This window comes from Notechis scutatus, chromosome 1 (assembly GCF_049901735.1).
Source record: "Notechis scutatus isolate UNSWTSFEM ecotype Mainland chromosome 1, rNotScu1.2, whole genome shotgun sequence".
NCBI classification, from domain to species: domain Eukaryota; kingdom Metazoa; phylum Chordata; class Lepidosauria; order Squamata; family Elapidae; genus Notechis; species Notechis scutatus.
Window position 1 is genome coordinate 193,502,174 of NC_142009.1, and position 21,838 is coordinate 193,524,011.

The 21,838-nt window shown below is 36.1% G+C and overlaps 1 protein-coding gene across 2 annotated transcripts in view; it reads right to left on the reverse strand.

The window, feature by feature from the left end:
- Positions 1-896: 896 nt before the first annotated feature.
- Positions 897-21,838, reverse strand: part of SCN2A (sodium voltage-gated channel alpha subunit 2) — a 108,038-nt gene continuing 87,096 nt past the window's right edge. For both annotated transcript variants that reach the window (XM_087949806.1, XM_026674382.2), the window contains 10 exons: positions 15,088-15,208; positions 14,367-14,521; positions 13,197-13,370; positions 10,426-10,548; positions 9,006-9,287; positions 8,208-8,261; positions 7,060-7,197; positions 5,210-5,314; positions 3,852-4,122; positions 897-3,664 (listed from right to left, as the gene is read on the reverse strand). In XM_087949806.1, the coding sequence (XP_087805932.1) occupies positions 2,469-3,664; positions 3,852-4,122; positions 5,210-5,314; positions 7,060-7,197; positions 8,208-8,261; positions 9,006-9,287; positions 10,426-10,548; positions 13,197-13,370; positions 14,367-14,521; positions 15,088-15,208 (2,619 nt within the window). In that variant the 3' untranslated portion in view covers positions 897-2,468. The remainder of the gene's footprint in view (positions 3,665-3,851; positions 4,123-5,209; positions 5,315-7,059; positions 7,198-8,207; positions 8,262-9,005; positions 9,288-10,425; positions 10,549-13,196; positions 13,371-14,366; positions 14,522-15,087; positions 15,209-21,838) is intronic.

The window sequence follows — 21,838 nt, forward strand, 5'->3', positions numbered from 1 at the left end:
GACAGAATCATGAAATAAAAAAAAGAGAGAGAAGTCTTTATTCTTTTGGTTCAACTGTAGTGTGGCTTACCGTTCTTTATGGTAATAGCATTTTCCCTGCATGCAGTTCACCAAGACACAAAGTCAACAGTTTCAGTAAAAGGAGGAATTAACATTTAATTTTTTTTGTGGCTGGAATACAAAAAAATGTCCTGATGGGATCAGATATACAAGTTAGCTACTTAATTTTGTGGGGGGAGGTGGGGGATAATAATTGTGAAATCGCATATAATATTTAAAAGACTTCTAGTGCAGCATGAATCAATAAGAATAATAATAGTCTATGTAAACAAACACTGGAAAAGATTAAGGATGTTGAATAATAAGACTAACTGCTGATGCAGGCAGTGCTAGAATTTCAAACAAATCTTTCCCACCACATTTCAATTACAAGTTATAGCTATTTGGAAGCAAGTGCATTTTGGACTCAGTCTGGAAAAAATCACATTAAGATGTGTGCAAAAATACAGTACTAATTAAAAAAAAAAAAAAAGCAACCCGGAAACCTAACATTCTCCCCCATTCCCTTCTTTCGGCATTTTCCCACTTGGTGAAATTCTTCAATTAAAAAGTGCTATGAATAAAAGGACCTTCTGTGACATCGACCTGAAAATCAGTTTTGTCGATTATGTACAAAATGCTGAAAAATAAAACTGAATGAAATTTGTACACTATTTATATTTTTCCTTAGAAAATGTTTCACCAGTTATTCTGAACGGATTACGCTGTTTGCAATATGAAGTGTACAGCTGGCTACGCACTGGATAATACTCACATAAAATTCCAGAGAAGAATAAAAGAAGTCAGGGCAGAGCAAGAAGCCTCCCTCCCTCCCTCCCTCCCATTGCCCACCCCCACTAGCTGCAAACTATTGCTTGATGAAATGAGGAATGATGTCCGATTGAACAATTTTTTTTTCACTTTTTACCACCAACGTATGGCTTTCCCATATCAGATTTCTGAACAAATCTAAGAAAAATACAGTAGCGAAGGCAAGATAAACAACATGCATCAGTGATCGCCTCCAAACTACTTAATAATGATACAGAATACATCATATTTTCCTGTTCAAGGTTTGCGAATTACACTGATTGTGGTACATATTTGATGCAATAAATATTGTGCACAGGTCATTATTCCTTTGCTCAAACATGCACCACGGGGTTAAAGTAACTATTTACATAGACAGCTTTATCTCATTGACACATACAATGTCAACCTTGCTGAGAGCAGAAGATGGCTAAACAATACTGCAGGAGAAAGTAAAAACTAACTTACAGATGTCCCACTTCCCCTATTCCCTTTTTGGACAGTACAGTGCTCCAGATTAATGTAAGTGATGCTCCAAGATTCCTAAGAAGATTCTTCCCATATCTCCACCCAATTTTACAATGAACAGTACAATTTATATATGCTCTTCCTCTAAAGCATGGCCCCTGAACTCAGTGGGAATGACGATAAAGTATGTATGTATGCACGTACACTGTAGTCAATGTTCATGTCACCTTCATAATGGAGTCGTGTGGAGGAGGAGGTGAGGGGAAGGAGGGGGGAGGAAAAACATCTGAGTTGAACAACTGTTGATTTTATGAGACTTACAGGCACATAAGAATTATCAGGATGAGACATAAAGATCTATATTATTTTTAAGCACCTTGGAATCTGGAGCCATCCTGAAACACAGAAGTCTTTGAAACTCTTGTGCAAAGAAGTCCTATTTGTTTCCATGCGTGGTCTACAAGTGCAGCATGCCTTCATGCAAATCACTTCTGCCTATACATTGCAAGAGAATCAGACAGGGTAGCTGGTCCTCCTATTCCACCCTTGACCCTAGGATACCCCTCCCCACCCCCGCAACAGAAAACCCATGTACAAAAATAGTCACATATAATAGTAAACAACCTGTGGATTAAAAAAACGACAACTTCAACATGGGTTTTTGTAAAAATATGGCAAACGGTGTGGCAGTTGGAATGCAAACAGTGGATACAATTATTGTTTCTGAGTGTTTTATGATCAACACGGGTCAATTCTAGGTTTGCATCTCTTTTCCTGATCCCTACAGTCTGGATAGCCATTTTTCTTTCCTCTTCAGCAGTGTCAGCTGGGAATGCCAACAGGAGATGCTTGTCAAAAGTGCCATCCTGTTTTACAGAGCAGCATCTGAATTTGACAAGGGGTCACTATCTTGTTAATAGGCACTGACCTTAAGTATATAGCTAACATTTGTATGCATATATATATATATACATATATATATATACATACATACATATATATATTTATAGATATTTTTATATGTGTGTATGTCTGTCTAAGTGTGCAAAAACAGTCAGTTTGGCATAAACCTCCTATAGGAGTCCTTTTGAAATGATACTTTACTTTCTCAAGCTGTAAACAATTTGTCATAGAGGAATCATTCATTTTGCTCATTTTTTATAGTCCCTGACATCTTTACCTCTATCTTCTTTTTCTGATTTGTCTTTCTCATATTTATCTTTGTCGGGCTTTGTAACGCTATCATACGAAGGTGGAGAGGTGGTGGAGGGAGTCATATCGTTTTTTTCAGGGGTAGAATTCTCATTTAGCTTATCAATGATCATGTCTTCTTTGATAACTGTGTCATTGCCTTCTTTAATTCTATCTTTATTAAACAGGGAGGAAACTTTTTTAACCCTTTGCCTTAAGAGGTAGCGCCTAAAGGCTCGCTGAATAATAACAGCGGATACTTCCTCTTGTTTTCGTTTCAGTGTGGTGGTAATTGGTTCATAGGAGGCTTTTGAAGGGTTGGCAGCCATAAACCGGTCTTCCATTTGAATACGGAGGGCGTCCATTTCATCACTTTCACCCAAGACACGTTTGGTGAAAGCAAATAAGATGTCAAGGCAGTGAATTCTATCACCACTCACCATGGGCAGGTCCATCGCAATAAGCTGAACTTTGTTTGGTTTTGGTATTAGAAGAGGAGGATCCAAAGAGGCTGCAAAATCTGAGAGTTTGGCAAATTCTATGAATTGTGTTGCATCTGGATCAAACTTTTCCCAGACTTCATAGAACATCTCAAAATCATCCTCACTCAGAGGTTCAGCACTTTCTTCGGTAGCCACGCTGAAGTTCTCCAAAATGACAGCAATGTACATGTTGACTACAACTAAAAATGAAATGATAATGTAGCTGACAAAGAAGAAAATCCCAACCGAAGGATTGCCACAGTCTCCCTTGACTGAGCTACCCGGATGGTCTATCTCAGGGTCGCAGTCTGGAGGCCCGCTGTTCAGGATGGGTGCTAGCAAGCCATCCCAGCCAGCAGAGGTGGTAATTTGGAAAAGGCAGATCATGCTGTTGCCAAAAGTTTCAAAGTTGAACATGTCATCAATGCCAACTTCTCTCTTCACGTAGGCAAAGTTGGACATTCCAAATATGGCGTAGATGAACATGACCAGGAAAAGGAGGAGACCGATGTTAAACAAGGCAGGGAGAGACATCATCAAGGCAAAAAGCAGGGTGCGGATTCCCTTTGCCCCCTTGATCAGACGCAGGATTCGACCTATCCTGGCAAGTCGAATTACTCGGAACAAGGTGGGGGACACAAAGTATTTCTCAATAATCTCTGCGAGGAACATACCTATAAACAAACATTAAGTGCCTATTAATCTGAAATGCAGATTTAAAACTTTAATTAGAATGTAATTTTCATAAAATCTTGTATGAAAATGTAAAGAATGAAACCTATTTTAAATATTAAAATCATCTGTTAATTTCTCATAGTTTTCATTTATAAACATCTTTGACTGCAAGGAAAATTTTCTTACCTACTATAGATAAGATGACAACCACAAAATCAAAAATATTCCAGCCTATTGTAAAATAATAATAGCGGAGTGAAATCAGTTTCAAGACACATTCTCCAGTGAAAAGGACAATGAAGATAAAATTAATTCGATACAAAATAGTTTCCATTGCATCAGTTTGGTCATCAGTTTCTACCATCATGGTAACCATGTTAAGGCAGATAAGAATCATGATGCTGATGTCAAAGGCTTGCTTTGTTACGAAATCAAAGACCATGCCTTGAAATTTGTTCTGTAGTCAAAGAAAATAAGGGATTATTCATGTATCTCATAATGATCACTTGAAGACAATTATAACCTATATAATTTTCATTTATGATCTGAAACTTCCGTAAATTTATTCTCTGTGTTAAACTCGTGGTGTAATGTTGCCATCACGTGATGTTTTATGATGTTTTTCTCATTTGCGGAGCTGGGGTGGGTATGTCCTGCATGTGATGCATTTGGCCCATGGGCTGCCAGTTTGACACCTCTGTTCTGTAGTATACTAGTATACTAGTCAAACTGCATAGACAGAAGGTGCAACAAGAAAGAACACCACTATGTTCCCGGAAACTCCATAAGTGTGAAGTTATGAAATATGAAGCATTATGAAGCACATCCATTAATAGCTTTCCTGTGGGATTTCACGGTCTCATTGAATACATGAATCAGATAGGAATACCATAACAATTACTGCTGTAACTCTGTTTAGATTTGTTAATGCTAGATTAGTTTGGTCAGCCCCAAACTCATTTAAATATAAGGGACATAGCCTTCAGAGATCTTCCAATTGCATAATTTTGGTGGCATAATTATTGAAAATCTGTAACATGTTTTTTTCCAATGTGTCTAAGTTAGAAACCATTGAAAATTGTAGAGTAATCCAGGGGTCTCCAACCCCCAAGCCCCAGTCTGCTACTGGGTGATGGCTTGTTGGGAACAAGGCTGCGCAAGCGGCAGGCTAGTGCCTGAAGCTTCATTTGCACATGCGTGGCACCACCATCGCCAGTCCATGCAGCCAAAAAGGTTGGGGACTGCTGGCAGAATCCCTAAATAGGTTTAACATAGTTTAAGAAAAGAAGAAGCAACTCTCCAACATGGAAAATAGCCATAGGATGTCATTCGTTGTCCATCTCAGTTACTTAACTAAAGGCTTTGTTCATTAATTTAAAAAAAAAATTTTTTTTAAAAGATATCCTATTTTTTCTAAACCCACACCTTCCTCGGTTATTATTTTAAAAAGATTTTGGGAGATTATAAGGTTTAAATTGTTTTCCAACTCTAGCACACATTTGCAAAAACAGTGGGAACAATGGGAAAAAACACATAACACTTACTGCTGGTCTGGGTATAGGTTTCTGTGGTTTCTTGGAGCCCAGTTTTTTCATTGCATTATAGTATTTTTTCTGTTCTTCTGTCATAAAGATGTCTTGACCTCCAAAGTAAAAAGGACAAATAAAAACTAGTTACAACCATATATTTCCATTCTCTTTTTTCTTTCTGTTTTTCTATATATTGACTTTTATTTGACAGGCAATTTCTTTTCTTGGGCTGCCTTAGGAGCAACCCCAAATACAAGTTCTGCTCCTTTGTACAAGTGTTGATGTTGGATGCATGGATGTACAAGTGTGCAGAGTTTCAACCTGGGAGCACACCCACTCTTTTGCCTTCACTTCATTAGGGGTGGCTCCCTAATAGCTAGAGAACAATGCATCCTTCTTCCATAGTTCAGCTAGGGTCAGGAATTTAATCTCAGCAAAGTTACAGTAGATTGAAAAAAAAGTATAGTTACTACAGTAGTCTCTCAACACTGCCACCATCATTTCTGTCGCCATCATTATCATCATGTATTACATTTTTGCCTAAATTTCCTGTATTTTACAACAAAATAAAATACTATAAAATAAAAACATCCATAGTTGGGGGGAAAAAAAACCAAAGATAGTAAAACATCCAGGTTAAGAAATACCGTATTTGCCGGCGTATAAGATGACTTTTTTGCCCTGAAAAAGATGCCTCCAATTGGGGGGGTCGTCTTATATGCCGGGTCGTCTTATACGCCGGCAAATAGTAATTGGGAAGCACTGCGGCTGCTCGCGCTGAGGCACTTTCGCACGTGGAATGGATCCGTGAAGCGAAGGAGCAGCCAGCCTTCTCCAGCTCCCAGGAAAGAGGCTCGCACCGCCCGAGCTCCGCTGAGGTATCCGGCTGGGGCTGTCAGGAGTTGTTACCGCTGGCGCGGCTCGCGCGCTCCAGTCCCGCTGCCCTCGGGAAGGGAAAGGCAAAACCAGGAGCCGCTGCTGCCATTGCAAAGCGCCGCCGCGGCTCTTCCTTTTGCCTTCCCTTCCCGAGGCAACGCGGGACTGGAGCCGCGCGGAGCCGCGCCAGCGGTAACAACTCCTGACAGCCCCAGCCGGATACCTCAGCGGAGCCCGGGCGGTGCGAGCCTCGCTTTCCTTGGGAGCTGGGAGAAGGCTGGCTGCTCCTTTCGGCTTCACGGGATTCGCTTTCTACGGTAGACAAAAGTGCCTCAAAAAAAAAAAGTGCAAAAGTGGAAGGCGTGCGGAAGAGGGGGCGAGTATATAACAAACTATATTTTGAGTGGAAATGTTGGGGGGTCGTCTTATACGCCGGGTCGTCTTATACGCCGGCATATACGGTAAATGAACAATTGAAAAAAATATTTTTCAGCTCCCATGATACCAGTACCTTCAACAGCTAAAAAAAAACAAAATAAAACCCAAAGCCCATATTGAAAAATGAAAAGCATGATAAACAAGACAATTATGGAAAAGGATCATAGCCCAAATGACTTCCAGAAGTGTTCATCTTTTGCAAGTTTCAGAAAGCCATTACTAAGAGTAACAATTATTTAGATTTAAGAGATCTTTATGCATATTTATATGAAGTAATCCATTATCTTAAAATGTAATTATTTATATCTCCCGCCTTTAAAACTAACTCATGGTGGAAATCTTTCATTTCATGTACTGGTTTTAACATCATATGCTCCTTTTTTACAGTGGCAATTTTAGAATTAGTGTTTACAACTTATTTTTAGGTTGTACACATTGGAATAATAATTGATATTTGAAAGAAAGAAAAATCCGAAGAATTACACAAAGCACGTTTCTGTTAAAATACAACCTTTGATAGTCTGCTGAAATCACCATGATAGAATACTTATCTTCTTTTTTTGCTGATTGAAGTTATCTATGATGACACCAATAAATAAATTCAAAGTGAAGAATGATCCAAAGATAATAAAGATGACAAAATAAAGATACATATAAAGATTATCCTCATAATGTGGCTGTTGTTCCACCTGCAAGGGAAACAAATTTAGAAATAGAAAAATATATTCAATTCAAAATATATTCAAAATATATTCAATTCTATTAAAAAATATGGGTATAATTTTTATGTAGTATGAACCCTGAGTCAAGCCTTATCATATTTAATATTTATATGATACCATTATTAAGAAAAGCCATGGAGAAGAGTTTGACCAATTTTTATTTTAACCTTACATAAAGTATCTATGTACAATTATTCAACTAAAGCATTTATCTTCTCAGTTATTACTCACTTTTCTCTATTTGCTCTCCACCAAACTGGACTAAAAGATACACTGCTATTTTTATAACTAGCACAGGGTAATATGTTCTCATTACTTCCAGTCATTATCCTTTGATAGGAAAGGATTCCTGTATTTCCTCTTGAGCTTTATATACAAAGGAGTATTTGAGACCCATTTTTTTAAATCTTTGCTTACACTGAAGGAGTGGGGCAAGAATTGGAAGATTTAATAGCAAAAATGGGTGCCTTAAACCTTTAAAAAGTTCCACCTCTATTTTTTCTGCTTCTAGGGAGAGGTTATGACTCCATTCTTACCTCTTAAATGCTCCCCTAAGGTAAAATACACAGGGAAACAAACAAACAAACAAACACACACAGAGAAGTATTTTCTAGCCATAATCTCCTCACTCCTATCTCTGATCCCAGCATCTTACCTGCCTTGCCTCTTTGAAAAAGAAAAAAAAAAAGCAAACAAACACTATGATCAATGGCAAGTTTGCTTTCATCCTACTTGAGCAGCCTTAATTTGAAAAAGAATCTGATCCTTCTAGGGAAACACTTCCTGATCTGACGAGTAGCTATGGAGGATATGAATCCAAGTGTCCATGTAGTAAACCATGTAGTAAATAGCATTTGGGCTACCAGGCAATTACAAGATGGTACCAAAAAAAGCCAATTTTATGTATGTCTTTTCTGGGGTCTTGTAGTCTATTTTTGCAATCCAATATTGGTTTCCCTACACAATAGCATACTTACATTTCGTGAATCTACAGCTGCATACATGATATCCATCCAGCCTTTGAAGGTGGCCTGCAAGCAGAAGGCAGGCAATTATATTTTAAGCAAGGGGCTAAAAGCATACAGTACATAATTTCTAAATGTTCATGTTGTGTAAATTGTAAATGTCTTTTAGAAGACTCCATGCCCCTCTGCCAGTTACATTTCATGAATCTACATCTGCATGCATGATGTCCACCCAGCCTTTCAACCCATATATATTCTATTAAGAAGGATTTTTGAGGAGTTGGTACCAGATTGTGTTACAAGAAGTAAAAAAAAAGACCAGGTAATTTTTCATCAGGCCGTGTTGAATTTTACCCAGAATGGCATTCTGTTTAGTCATCATTGCTCTTTACAGCTCTGTAAAACAGCCATTCTCTATATCCAATTGTGTCTTCTCTGGTTATGAATAATTTCCTTTATTAAATAGGGGTAAGTGAGATTGCTTGATTGCAGTATGTGTAGTGAAATAAATAAACGACCTTTCACAGGGGCATCTGTATTTTACTAATGATCATTTTAGTTCATGTATAAGATATGATTTATATGGCATGCAAAAAGTTTGCTAACAGGTGTATTTTAGAGGAGACCTTAGACGAAAAAGATTAAGGGATGCCACCTATGATGCAAATCAATCCATTTCAAAAACTGACAGATGAATCATTTGTAAAATTCACATTGATGGGATTTTCTAATAAAGGAAAAACCAGCTAAAAAGAGGAAATAAAATGGTCGTGTTGTTCAAATTTTAACATAGAAAGAACAACTACTTACTACTTGAAGCAGAGAGAGGTAGCCAAGTCCCACATTATCAAAGTTGACTTTCACATTCTTCCATCTGGCTGTTTCATTTCTTTCAATGAGATTCTCACACTCAGTCTGATTGTCAACTTCATCAGTGCTGAACATTTCCCCAGTTGTGGTGTTAACACAGTGGTAGAACTTGCCAGCGAACAGATTCACTCCCATAATGCTAAAGATTAGCCAGAATATAAGACATACAAGAAGCACGTTCATGATAGATGGAATTGCTCCCAAGAGAGCATTCACCACTACCTGTAATACAAAGTAATAAACACATGAAGCCAAAGAAGTGAAAACATATTTGCTAAAGTGAGACATGAAAAGGAGAATTTCTAATTCATAGTTTTGCTTCTTGGCAATAATTTAATCCCAGCTAAAGCCAGCAATGGTAATAATAGATTATGAAAAAGAGATCAGGACTCAGGCATAAACATTGGTTTGAACAAAGAAAAATTACAAATTTAGGAAAAGATTTGAAGAAGAAAGACTTTCCAGAATGTAGCTTCACAAAATTGAAGAGGAAGGACCATAATATATGGCAGAACATAATTGAAGGTTTTATAATACCAGTGCAGCACCCTATCAGTACCCTAACCCTAGAAATACTCCTTCCTCACACATTTGGAGAACCAAGTTGCAAGTCAAAGGAAAATGAATTCTAAGGAAAGGAAGGACAGTTCAAGTGTCATAATGAAGCAAACAAAGCCTTATGAAAAGTAATTTTTCAGCTGGTTCATATGTTACCCTGACAACACAGCAAGAAAACAAGTAGCTGCAGTTCTGAGTTAGCCGGGAAACATATGCATATGGGCTCTCCAACTATTTCAGTTGTTTTCTTTACTAGTACCATAGGGTAGATAGACCTGTGGAATTAATCTGGAAATAATTGGTTTGTGGTTATTTCTCGCTAATGTATATCCTGGCTGAGATATGAACTCCAAGGTTTTGGGTTGGCCATCAACCATGGAGCAGATCTCCATGCTACCTCTTGATTTTTTGAATCAAGGAGCTTCTTTAAACGATGTGTTTTTTCAAAATTTGGGGCAAGGATACAACAGAGAAATGTAGCACTATTTTAGCTAGTCCCCCCCCCCCCTTTTTTTTTTTGCTTGCTTGCTTTTCTTTAGTCTGGGATATCCACGATTTCAGAGCTATGATTTAAATGAACATAAATAATCTGACAATGAGGTAAAGAACTGCCTTCAGACATTGCCTAGATATACTGAAACTATTTCTCTCATGTTGTCTAGAGGCTAAGGGAATAGAAGTAGCATATTGCCCAGGGGCACTCTAAATGAAATTTAAACTAGTGGCTTTGAGATACACATTTGTAGTATACCCTTAAGAAAATAATTTGCTTCAAGCATATGTTATTTCATATTTTTCTTACCCTCATTCCTTCGAACCGTGACAAGGCTCTTAGAGGTCTTAAAGCTCTTAAAGTCCTAAGAGATTTAATTGCACCAAGTTCAGAGTAGCCCAAGGCATTCGCTGTTAAGCTAACGATAGAGACCTACATATGAATAAAAAAGGAAAAAGAAAGCAATTTACTGTGTGAATCAGCATGTGTTTCTCAAGAAATCTCTGGTAATGCCACTTCTCCCCAGTCTGTCAAAGCTGAAGATTATCTTACAAAATCAAACTAGTTCAGAGGAATATAATGAGTGATATCAAAGAAAGAGATGGCAAGAAAACGAACTGAAGAATCTTTGATCCTACTCTGATGTTTATAATTTTTATATTTATTTATTTGAAGCCTGCCTTTATTATATTTACAAATAATTCAGGCAGCAAATATATCCAACACACTTTCCTCCTATTTTCCCCACAACAACAATGCTGCAGGTGAGTAAAGCTGAGAGAGAATGACTGGCGACCCAGCTGGCTTTCATGGCTAAGCCAGAGACTAGAAGTCACAGTCTCTGGCTTTCTTGTCTGGTAGCCTTAGCCACTGGACCAAGCTGTTTCTCTTTTTACTCCGAAGTTTACTCCAAATTTTGCTCCAAACTTACATTTCTCATAAAGTCAGTCGGCAGATCTGAATCAATTATAGGAAGATACAGTAAAAAGTATTTTTTTTACCAGATTTAATAATTTTCTGCTTTTCAACCTTGTGCTCGTTTTTGTCTTCTGTTGTCCTAAATGAGCAATTTGACCAATATCTCAATATTTAAAAAAAAAATCACCCTGGCCAAATTACCATAACTGAAATTCAAAAGGATTTGTGCAGGAAACAGTTACAACGGATGGGTAGAAATTATTACTTTTTCTTCACCTTGCACTATTCTCTTATGGAATTAGACCACCTTATGTTGTTTATTTGTTTATAAAATTTACTGGCCGTCCATCTTACCATAGGGGAACTCTGGGCAGCTTACAGTTACATAAAAACTAAAACATAAAAAGTTAAAAACAAACATCAAACCAAAGACACATGGGGAGGGCCGGGCCAGAGTGGGGGAGGGGGGAGGAGGTGGGGTTCTGTTATCACTCAGTAAACCAGCTCTTATGGAATGATGGAGGATTCACCAACCCCTAAGTATTTCTGGCTCATTCCTTCCAGTTTTTGACATGCTCCTGACTCCTGCTTGTAGGAACCAGAATTATAATGTCTTCACCAGTGTACCCATTTGAAATGGCATGTGCTCAGTCTCTGAAGAAGTCACTTCTCTCTTCCAAATCGTTTGTTTTTTATACCTCCTGGCCTGCCTATCTGCCTTATCACAGCAGCTTTATAGCTTTGCTTCACCCAACTGCGTGGGATAGATAGCAATCCCATAGTCTGTACTGGTAAATCACAGAAATAAGAGAATGATAAAAGTGAGCTAAAATCTATTGTGCTGTCTTCTGTAACTAATATGAGCTTGAGACATGTGCTAGAGGAAAAGCCACCAGGGAGTCAAAACAATAAATCAAATGTTAATTATAAGTTTAAACTTACTGGCAATCATAAATACTGGTAACAATTTATCCCTCTCAACATTTTGCAAGTGTCTCAAGACCTGGCTATGTTATTAGGCCTGAAGGTCCCAAGGGATAAAGGAGATTTTGCAACGGCTTTTTTGATAGCTCCCTTACTGCAGTTAATATTACCCCTCTCCCATTTTATGTGCCTTTTTGTTATTTTAATTGTGAAGTTTTTATGTGATTGGTTTTATTTAATTAAGTGCTGTATGTGGCCCAGAGTCACTTTCATGTGAGAGGGGCGGCTAAATAAATATGATAAATATTGTTAAAAATATAAAACCTTTTCCTTTCAGATTAATCAGCCTCCTGTGAAAAGAGAGGCTGCTGGGGAAAATATTCCTAAAATGTGGCTGAAGTCAGAAACATGATGTTAAAAAATATTCTTCCTAAAAATAGTACAAAAGAAAAATAAGATTGTATGGTCTGCTCTTGCTTGGAAGCATCTTAGGTAATAAGGTTCAAAGATGCATGAAAAAGAAGAGAATTATACAAATCAGAATCTGCACATATGAAACTGGAGACAAAGTTACTTTGATTTTCCTTTAACTGTTCTAGAATGTGCAGTCTTACTTTTTGCGGTTCATGTTCATCTTGTTCTTGTCATACCTCTCTCCCTCTTTCTTTCTCTTTCCAAAGATAGACATTTTGAACCTTTTGATCTCTTGAGCTTTGTGGGTTGTTGTTTTTTTTTGCCTTTCCAAAGAGGATGGAGTAAAGTATTATTTGGTCCTACTTGCATAAGAATGGACTTTTCTCTCTTGGCTGCCCATCTGTTCCTATCCACTGCTCATGTGCTTAGATGAAAAGGAATCAGATATGACTCTGGAGATGGCTGAAATGAACAAAGGTAGTGAAGAGGGGAGAAATGTTTGGCCATTCTTTGCTTCCTTCCTCAAATATTATCAAGGAAATAAGAAAGTTTTTAATTTGGTGGACCTGCAGATGTCCTATTACATCTCATTTCAAGCTTCCTGCTGATAGGGGCACCATACTTCTACCTCTCTGTATTCCGGTTCCAGAAGTTCTGCTTCACCAAGGGAACTCCGCTCAGTGGCAATTCTACTGAACACCATTCACCCAGCTGAAAGCAGAAGTTTTCCTTTTCTGAAAGTAGTGAGTTTATTGTATATACAATGATTCTTATAAACATTCATGCTACAAATGTATTAATTGGTTAAAGAAAAAAATACCTACATCAACAATGAGGAAATCCAGCCAGCACCAGGCATTTGTAAAATAGACTTGAAAGCCATAAGCCACCCACTTCAGAAGCATTTCTAAAATAAAGATGTAGGTGAAGACCTTGTCTGCGTATTCCAATACGGTCTTGATAGTCTTGCGTTGCTCAATGTATATGTCTTCGAAAGCCTGGGGACAGAAGTTCCCCCCAACCCATGGTTTTAGCATGGCTTATTATTTATTATTTGCTTTTCAGTTCTAGAACTAAAAACCAATCCTCCCCTCTTTCTACTGAAAGGCTCAAATGCTTCACCTTAATCAATATATATATTAAATCAGAATATGATAAAAATATCAAAAGCATTTTTTTTATATTTATAGAGTCTACTTTATAGAGTTTACTGGTAGAAGCCATACCTTAGTGGCTGATGACATGTTTTATATGTAGTGCATTGCAGAATCAATCATTGGCATCTTTAATTAAATTAAGATATATCCTTGGGATTCCACTCCCAAATTTCACAAACTAAGCTAAATAAAGTTGTTTAACCATATGTAGCTCTTATGTTTCTTCTGTTCCATTCCATAGAAAAATAAAGTTACAAAAAAAATTTCAAAGGTGGGCAAAGGCAAATGTCATGCTAATTCTGACTTTAGACCCAAAGTCCTATAAACCTAAAAAAGTCGAACTGATCATTTCTCTCTCTAATCCCACACAGAGAAGTAATGGTGGAGTTTAAAATATCAAAAAAATCAACCCTCTTCTGTAGGAATATTATATGGAACAATTTAAAGAGAAAACATGTATTGAAAACAACTTTGGTGCAGAAAGCCAGGTATTTAACTGGTACTGGGAAAACCCAGCTTCAAACCTACCCTGAACTACATAGGTTCACTGTGACTGTGACTAATTGCTGTGTCAGTGAAATATACTTGTAGAGGTGTAATTGTGAGGAAAAATGGTAAGGCAGAATGCTATGGGTAGCACCTTGAGCTCCTGACTGAAAGGTGGGATATAACTCTAACAATTAAGTAATAAAATCATACTACTTTAGGGATAGCTCTGACTCATAGAAAAGATAATCCCTACTAGAAATTCAGAGGTTTTCAGATAATTATGTGTCTGGGTTATTTCCTACGCTAAATCTCTATGATAATGAATGGTTTTCAAGTTCTAAAAATTACCAGAGCACCACTGCTAAGGAGAATCATGAAGACAATAAAAGTCTCAAACCAATTATGTTCTACGATTTTGTAACAAGTCTTCCGAAGATTCCACCATAGTTTTCCTTTCCCATCTTCTAGACTGACTTGGCAGCACTTGAATTTCCGGATGCAGCCTGGCAAAATATGCAAAATGATATGGCAAATGAAAACAGAATAATAGTTATAGTACTACATGTCTTGAACAGAATATACTCTTAAACCAGCAGATGGCTTTGGAGCCTTTTCTCATTCTAAAATTAATAGGTCTACATTTGAAATGATGCTTTGGAAATCTACTATATTGTCAAAATCAGTTTTCATAGGACAGTTTCAAAGGAAATTGTTTATTACAACTGAGGCTTTGTATACATGTATTTCAGCTGATTCAAGATTCTGTCCCGGTGCCTGGAAGTTTGGATGGGGAGGAACTGTCTCTTACTCAATCCAATGAAGATGATATGGCTATGCATATTTGAAATGTCCAGATCTGAAAATATTCCATCTTGAATGGGATTTGACCTCTCCCTTCAAGGTTGGTACGTGATACAGGTGTCTTCCTAGACTCACAGCTCTTGCTGAAGAGTCAGTGTTACTAGGAAGGCCTTTGCACAACTCATTTTGTATTCCAGTTGTGTCCTTTGCTAGATTCAGGGCCCTTAAGACAGCCACGGAAAGATTTGTAATATTTTATATTATTTACCTTCTGTAAAACAGGCTTCTGGTTCAAGAGCTTCTTCGGGTTCAGCTTCAGGTTGTTCTCCAACTTGGGGAACTCCAACATCAACTGTACTACCTTCAGATGAACTAGTTGCATTTAGTTTCTGCAAATGAATAAAAACCTGTTAATGACAGCTTTGTTTGTTACGGCCTTGGATGTGCTTAGTACATTTCAGAATGCTCTCTTTTTTAAAAGGAACTTTGAAATAAAACTTAAATTAGCCTACGCATATATTAATACCAATTTATTTCCTGAACACGAAAGCATAAGAAATTATATTCACATGGATTTCTCCATGATGCATTGTTATATTCATACTACGAATCACAATTTGGAACCAAATTTGTTAACACCGTGAGCCAATTACAGAATTAAAAATTCAGAAATGCTTTATTAGCATGATCCATAGCTAGCTGGTTATTCAAATGAGGTAAAACAGAGAGCAGTATGAATTGCAGCATTTCCCCAAAATTATGACCAAACCAACCAAAAACTGAAAGCAGCATTTTCATGTCTGATGCAGATAGAATATGCATAAGCAGCAAACTATATTTAACCGGTTACTTCCCACTGACATGAAAACACAAATTATCAGTGTGTATGTACTTCTAAGTTTCTGTAATTCAGAAAGGAAAGCAGCATATTAATTTCAGAGCAAGAGCCATTATTTTGCATTCTCTTCTGGCAATGCACTTGCACAAATGACTGTGCATTTTAAAATTACTTTTTATTCTTGCATGGTACACATATATGTCCTTTGAGTACATAGTGAAACGTACGTATGTATTATTTGGCATAGCATTTAAAATGCAAAGTTGACCTGTTTTGGAAGCAAGGCTTTACCCTAATGATGAGAAATGCTTTTGACTAAGCTTTCAACTGATTTCCTGATCCTATTCATAGAAATGAATGTTGTGCCCCATGAAGATAATATGAGTACCATTGTGAATAAAAGTAGTGATCATGTCATTTTTAGCCTTGTACAATGTTATTAACATGTATAACATTAACAAAATGGCTGCACTGGTAAGTAACTAACTTTATGTGGGAATGATGTAAGCAGATGGTGAATTGTCACATACTTGTATCGGTCTTTTTTAAAAATAAGTTAAAGCTATGGCCATTTATTCATAGGCATCAAGCTGGTTTCATGAACTCTAACCAGCTTAAATATTAGTCTGATGAAGAAAGTACTTTACCATCTTTGTTCTGCTCCAGTTTGAGATGTTAATTTTATAAACAGCAGAAAGATTTAGTTACCTTTTAAAACTTACAGAAAGTACTTTGGATGAGCCAAGCAGTTTTTGTCAACGAAAGCAGGTATTTGAAGAGTCTCATCCCATTTGTACCTAACCACCACATAAACATCTGGCAACATCTTTTTTTACACAGTGTCCCCAGGATGATGCTTGTAACCCTAACCCCAAACCACTGAAAGAGACAGCTTAAACCTTCTTTTGCTGTATCAGTGTGTCCCCCCTCCCTGCCCTTTATTCTGACATCATCCAAAAGGAGCCTCAAGGTATGTAAAATCTGTTCCTCTGTGGCTCATGTCTTTTTAAGGTGGTCAAATGATTTTAAAAGCAGGCATCAGATGCAGGACAGAATCATGATGAGGACGGAACATGTGTCAGTCTAATTTTTTGCCATCTCAAGGATAATGGTTAGCATGTCTATTCTGTTATGGAGGAAAATACCTGGCTTATTTCAGCCAGTTTGTGATTAAAACATTTGTTTCTGAAAAATATTTAGAATTTCATGTTGGTTACTGCAATCTATTTCTAGAAGGCTTCAAATAATTACACCCAGCAATAAACAACAGTTTATTGTTACTTGAATTTTGAAATGTTACAGTAGGAAACAAATCAGAACTAGTCTGAAGGCATTTTTCAAACTCAATTCTCCTAGTTGCTATGTAAACCAATATTAGGGGATTAATTTTGTATTACAAAGAAGATCAACTTCCAAATATTTCACTATCAGTAAACAAAGTAGACATTATTGCTTAGAGAACATGCTACTGTATTCATAACATGTATGAATTATAGTTAACTTAAAAAATAACCTTATTAATGTCATGTAGTAGAGCTGTAATGGAAATACAAACAATGCATATTCATTCATAATTATATATTTTTGAGAGTACAAATAATTACTCTATACTGACCATATTAAAAATAATCATAATAAAATTTACAATTTTTGATACTTTTCATTGAGTTTTTAGTTATGAAAATCTAGAATTATGCTTTAATTACCAGTAATAGTCTAACTAAAATGAAGTAGAATATAACTTCTTGATCACATGGTCCAAGCAGGCTTCTGTAATCAACTGGCATATTTTCAAAACCAGTCAAAATAATAACATTTCAAAAAAAATCATATTACCCTGAGAGTCAGTTTCATTATACATTTCTATTCAGGATTTTTTGATATTTTATTGTACATCACCATTTGTGAAGTACATGGTTATAACAATTCTGTTTCTTTTCCTTCCAACTGCATCCAAGAATAGGTTTTGCACAAGAATCATTTCCACATATTATACTCATGATGGCACATAATCAATTAATGCTAATCATAAATGACATATTCTACCATGCTTATAAATTGATCCTGAATGAAATTTCTATAATATATAGAATTATACTGTATTATATTGAAATCGGTATCTGGCTTCTATGTAAAGCTGTACAATTATGCATATGCATATCTCAAGCAACTCAAAAACATTCCAGTGGACAGTGCACAATTTATGAAATAAGTACATGTACAGGAATTATAGCATTCACTACCTCATTCATTTTACTAGAAAAGGCCAGATGCAATCTCTTATACAAAAACTGCAATAAATGGAGATTATTCAGATGCACTAAATTTCTCTATATAAATGAAAACTCTTATGCCCATGACCATTGCTGGCCTGAAACATGAATTCCAATCTGGTTTTATAATATTAGTTATGTATATTTTATGTTTAAACATCAAATCATCCCGTATTTTAAAATTTAGAACTGTATAGCAGTTTGCTTGCATCATTTCATCCCTGTTTTATAGCACTATTGTTAACAGCAATAGGAGCACAAAAGCCAAAATCAAAGTAAACAACAGGCATCTTTTTGCTTTCCAGAAAAAAAAGATGGTATATTTAACATATTCATTTCAATAAAGAGGTAAAATACTTTCTGTGTATTGTTTCATAAGCAATGAGGTAAAAGAAACCACAAATCCAAATTTGACCATTTCTTTATTTTCTTTTTTAAATATCCTTCATCTGCAAGTCATTCGTATATATGTTGGGTATTTCATGTGCAAGCAAAAAGATCAGGGAAAAAAATAGAGGAACTGATATCATGCAAGTAAGTACTCTTACATTTAGCCTAGGAATTTACAATTAATGAATTGCAAATTTAGGCTTGCAAAATTATTCTCAGTAGAAAAGATGGTGTTTTCATAATAACCACAACATCTGAATTAGATGCTGCCTAGAACCCAAACCATTACGAAAATGAAAGACCCCAAGCACTTGAGCTCTGCTCATGCTACTGACCGATAGAGATGATTAAATTGGAGGGGTGCCTCCATAGCCCTGCTGTAATCTCAGAAAGAGTACAGAGGAGAAGGGTGATCAACTAACCATCTTCAAACACTTCAGCTGGAGCTATGGACCAGGACAGCTATTAAGAAAATAAGATAACCAAGTCACAGCACAGGTGAACACAGTGCCATATATTCAGACATACATATCACACTTTTCCTTGCAGAATGCAGAAAGCGGTTAAGAAAGAGTAAGCCAAATGAATTAAAAACATGAAGTAAGAAAAAAGAAATATACACTATTTCGTTCTACCTTTCCACACTTTCTAATATTTGCAAATGAACTTTATACATCCATAGACTGATTTAAACATAGACATTTGCTTGTTAAACTTGTCATCTCTTTCTTTTTGAGAACCTATCCAATCACAACTTTCTGTTTTCACTTTTGTCTTGACTCATTCATTCTTCCTTTATATATTGTTGTAATTAGAGCTTCATTTGTTCTGTTTTTATGACCAAAGCACCTCGTCATGTTTCTTTCAGACTAATATTCAACTTTCTATTCATTCTAGGTTCATTCAGCACCGGTTCATTCTTGACCCTATCTTTTCTTTTTTTACAACACATACTTGTTTGCACTGCATTCAGTTTACTGTGATATTTCTCCTGATATCTCCTACCCTCCTTTAATCCAACAAAGTAAGCAAGAACATACTTCATACAGACTCTTTTGCTTCTTCTGACCAATATTCATTGTTTACAACAAACCATAAACAATCCACTACCTGCTGCCAGCATTTGCACATATTAAAACATCTCCACTCATTTTCTTAACTTTGGTCAATATTTTACCAACAGTATATAAATTCAATAATTTGCTTTAGTCTTTGTTACAATATATAACTTGCAGTCATTCACTTAAGTACATTTTCCCTCTTCAATATGACTGCCTTGTTATTTGAATAACTGATGGCAGATTCATATTTCTTGATATAATCTCTTTCACTCCCAATCATTGGGGTTCTCTGCCAACAACATGCTATTGTCTGCATACAAAGGTACATTCACAATTATGCTGCTAGGCAATATATCCTTGCCTTCATTACAAGCTTTCCTTATACATTCATCCATACATGTATCAAACAACCAAAGAGACATTAGACTTTCTTGTCTTTTCCCTTGTTCAAGTTTTGAACAATTCATCAAGCATTTCACTATTTTCTCATGCTTACTTTTCTCATTGTCAAACTTCTCTCTAGATTGGAAACAATCCAAGTAACAGCAAATCTTTCAGAGTGTTGATTGATAATACTTATTAGAAGGAAAGTTAAAATCACAACATAAGAATTTTAATAAATGTTCTACTTTCAAATGAGAACCAGATATATCTATAAACTTCTAAAAGACAGATTATGAAGTCCAGACAAGACTGAAATTGTTGATGTTACCCTTTCAGGTAAACTAAGAATCCAATATTATGTAGAATGGTAGGACTACTTTTATTGTACAGCTATATAACAGAACCTTGAAAATCTTAATGGGCTCCCCCCTCTCTTCCTTATCTTCATGAAAACTAGGGAATGTCTCATACTGGATTACATTCCTCCCATACTTCTTTTTTAGCTGACAGTTGTTTTAGTAGTAGTTTTTCATCCTGTCCTTCAAGACCATTTCTTCTGCTCTCTACTGCTAAGCCTGCTTACTCCGGTATTCACATTCATCAGCAAATTTAATTACCCCCAATAATTAGAATTGCAAAAAGAATATACAATAGCTGTAAATAATTTAAAATTACATTTAGGTTTCAGTCAAAGTCCATGTGTTGGACTATGAATGGGGAGACCCAAATTCTAGTACTTCTCATGGAAACTCATGCTCTCTCAGCCCAACCTACCTGACAGAATTGATGGGAGAAAAATAAATCTTGTATTGCACTTAGATGTTAAGCATACACTAAATAAGTATACTAACTATTTTTCTTTTGTGAGGAGCACTCTCATTTATATAAAGACCCCAAAATACCAAGATGAAATAAAATAATTGTTAAAATAGAGTGTCAACCTCCACCATCCTTTGCAAAACATGCAATGATTGGCATCTTACTAAACAATTTCCTATGAGAAATAGGCCACTTTAAAAATGTTATTCAAGTTCAGAGGCTATATAAATATTAACATATTCTTTCTCTCTGCATAATATATGCATGAGATTATACATTGCTAATTATGTAATGAGTATATTCTGATATATTTTTCACTGTTGCTTTAATTTTCAGAAATCTATCATATATAGCAATAAAAGGTACAAATGCACAGACGCAATTAGGAAATATTCTTGTTCAAATACACATCAAATTTGTTATCATGCTTTCATTCATTCAGCAAAATGACATGGCAAAAGGAAACCACTTTTCAGTTTAGAAAAGTGAAGCTAATATCAAAGTTAAGCATGATTGCCAGAGAATACTTTTAGAAAAGCAGCGAACCAGCCTAATTAGTTTCAGAAAGCAGCGAACCAGCCTAATTAAAGCGTTCTGAAAGTGCCCTTTTTATATAATAAAATCAACTACTGCTATGATTCCCATAGTTGTATTCATATTCATCACTTTGAAAGATTTTTTTTTAAAAAAATAAGATTTTAAGCAAAATGTTAAAAAGAACTCTTCGTGTTATATTCTTTAATTAAAATTAGAAATTAGGGAATGGGATTAATGGGAGAAAAGGCTAAATGGGGATTATCACAGAATGATGGGAGTTAGAAGACAGCATGTAGAAACTATTTGATTATTTATATTTATCATATATCTGGGGGAGAAGAATCTTAATTTAAAGGAAATCATTCTTTCTTAACCCAGCTTGGTGGCAACATTTAGTCTACTTAAAAATCTGAGCAGGATCAACTCTGGATAGGAGTTGAGATAAGAATCTTCCAGAAACACCCAGATTAGTCTAGGAAGTTGACAAAACATGAAGGCAATGTCCAGCTACTTGTATATCACACCAAGAAAAGTCAGGACTGTCCATGTTGTGACTAGTTTTTGTTGTAGTCTAGAAAAATAAACATTATGTACACTGGTGGAGATTTTTTTCCTCAGCATGAAGTGCGGCTAATGATCATAACACCACAGGGGAAGGAGAAATCTTCTTTTGATTTGGAACAATGGATTGTTTATACAGTATATCATGTTTGTCAA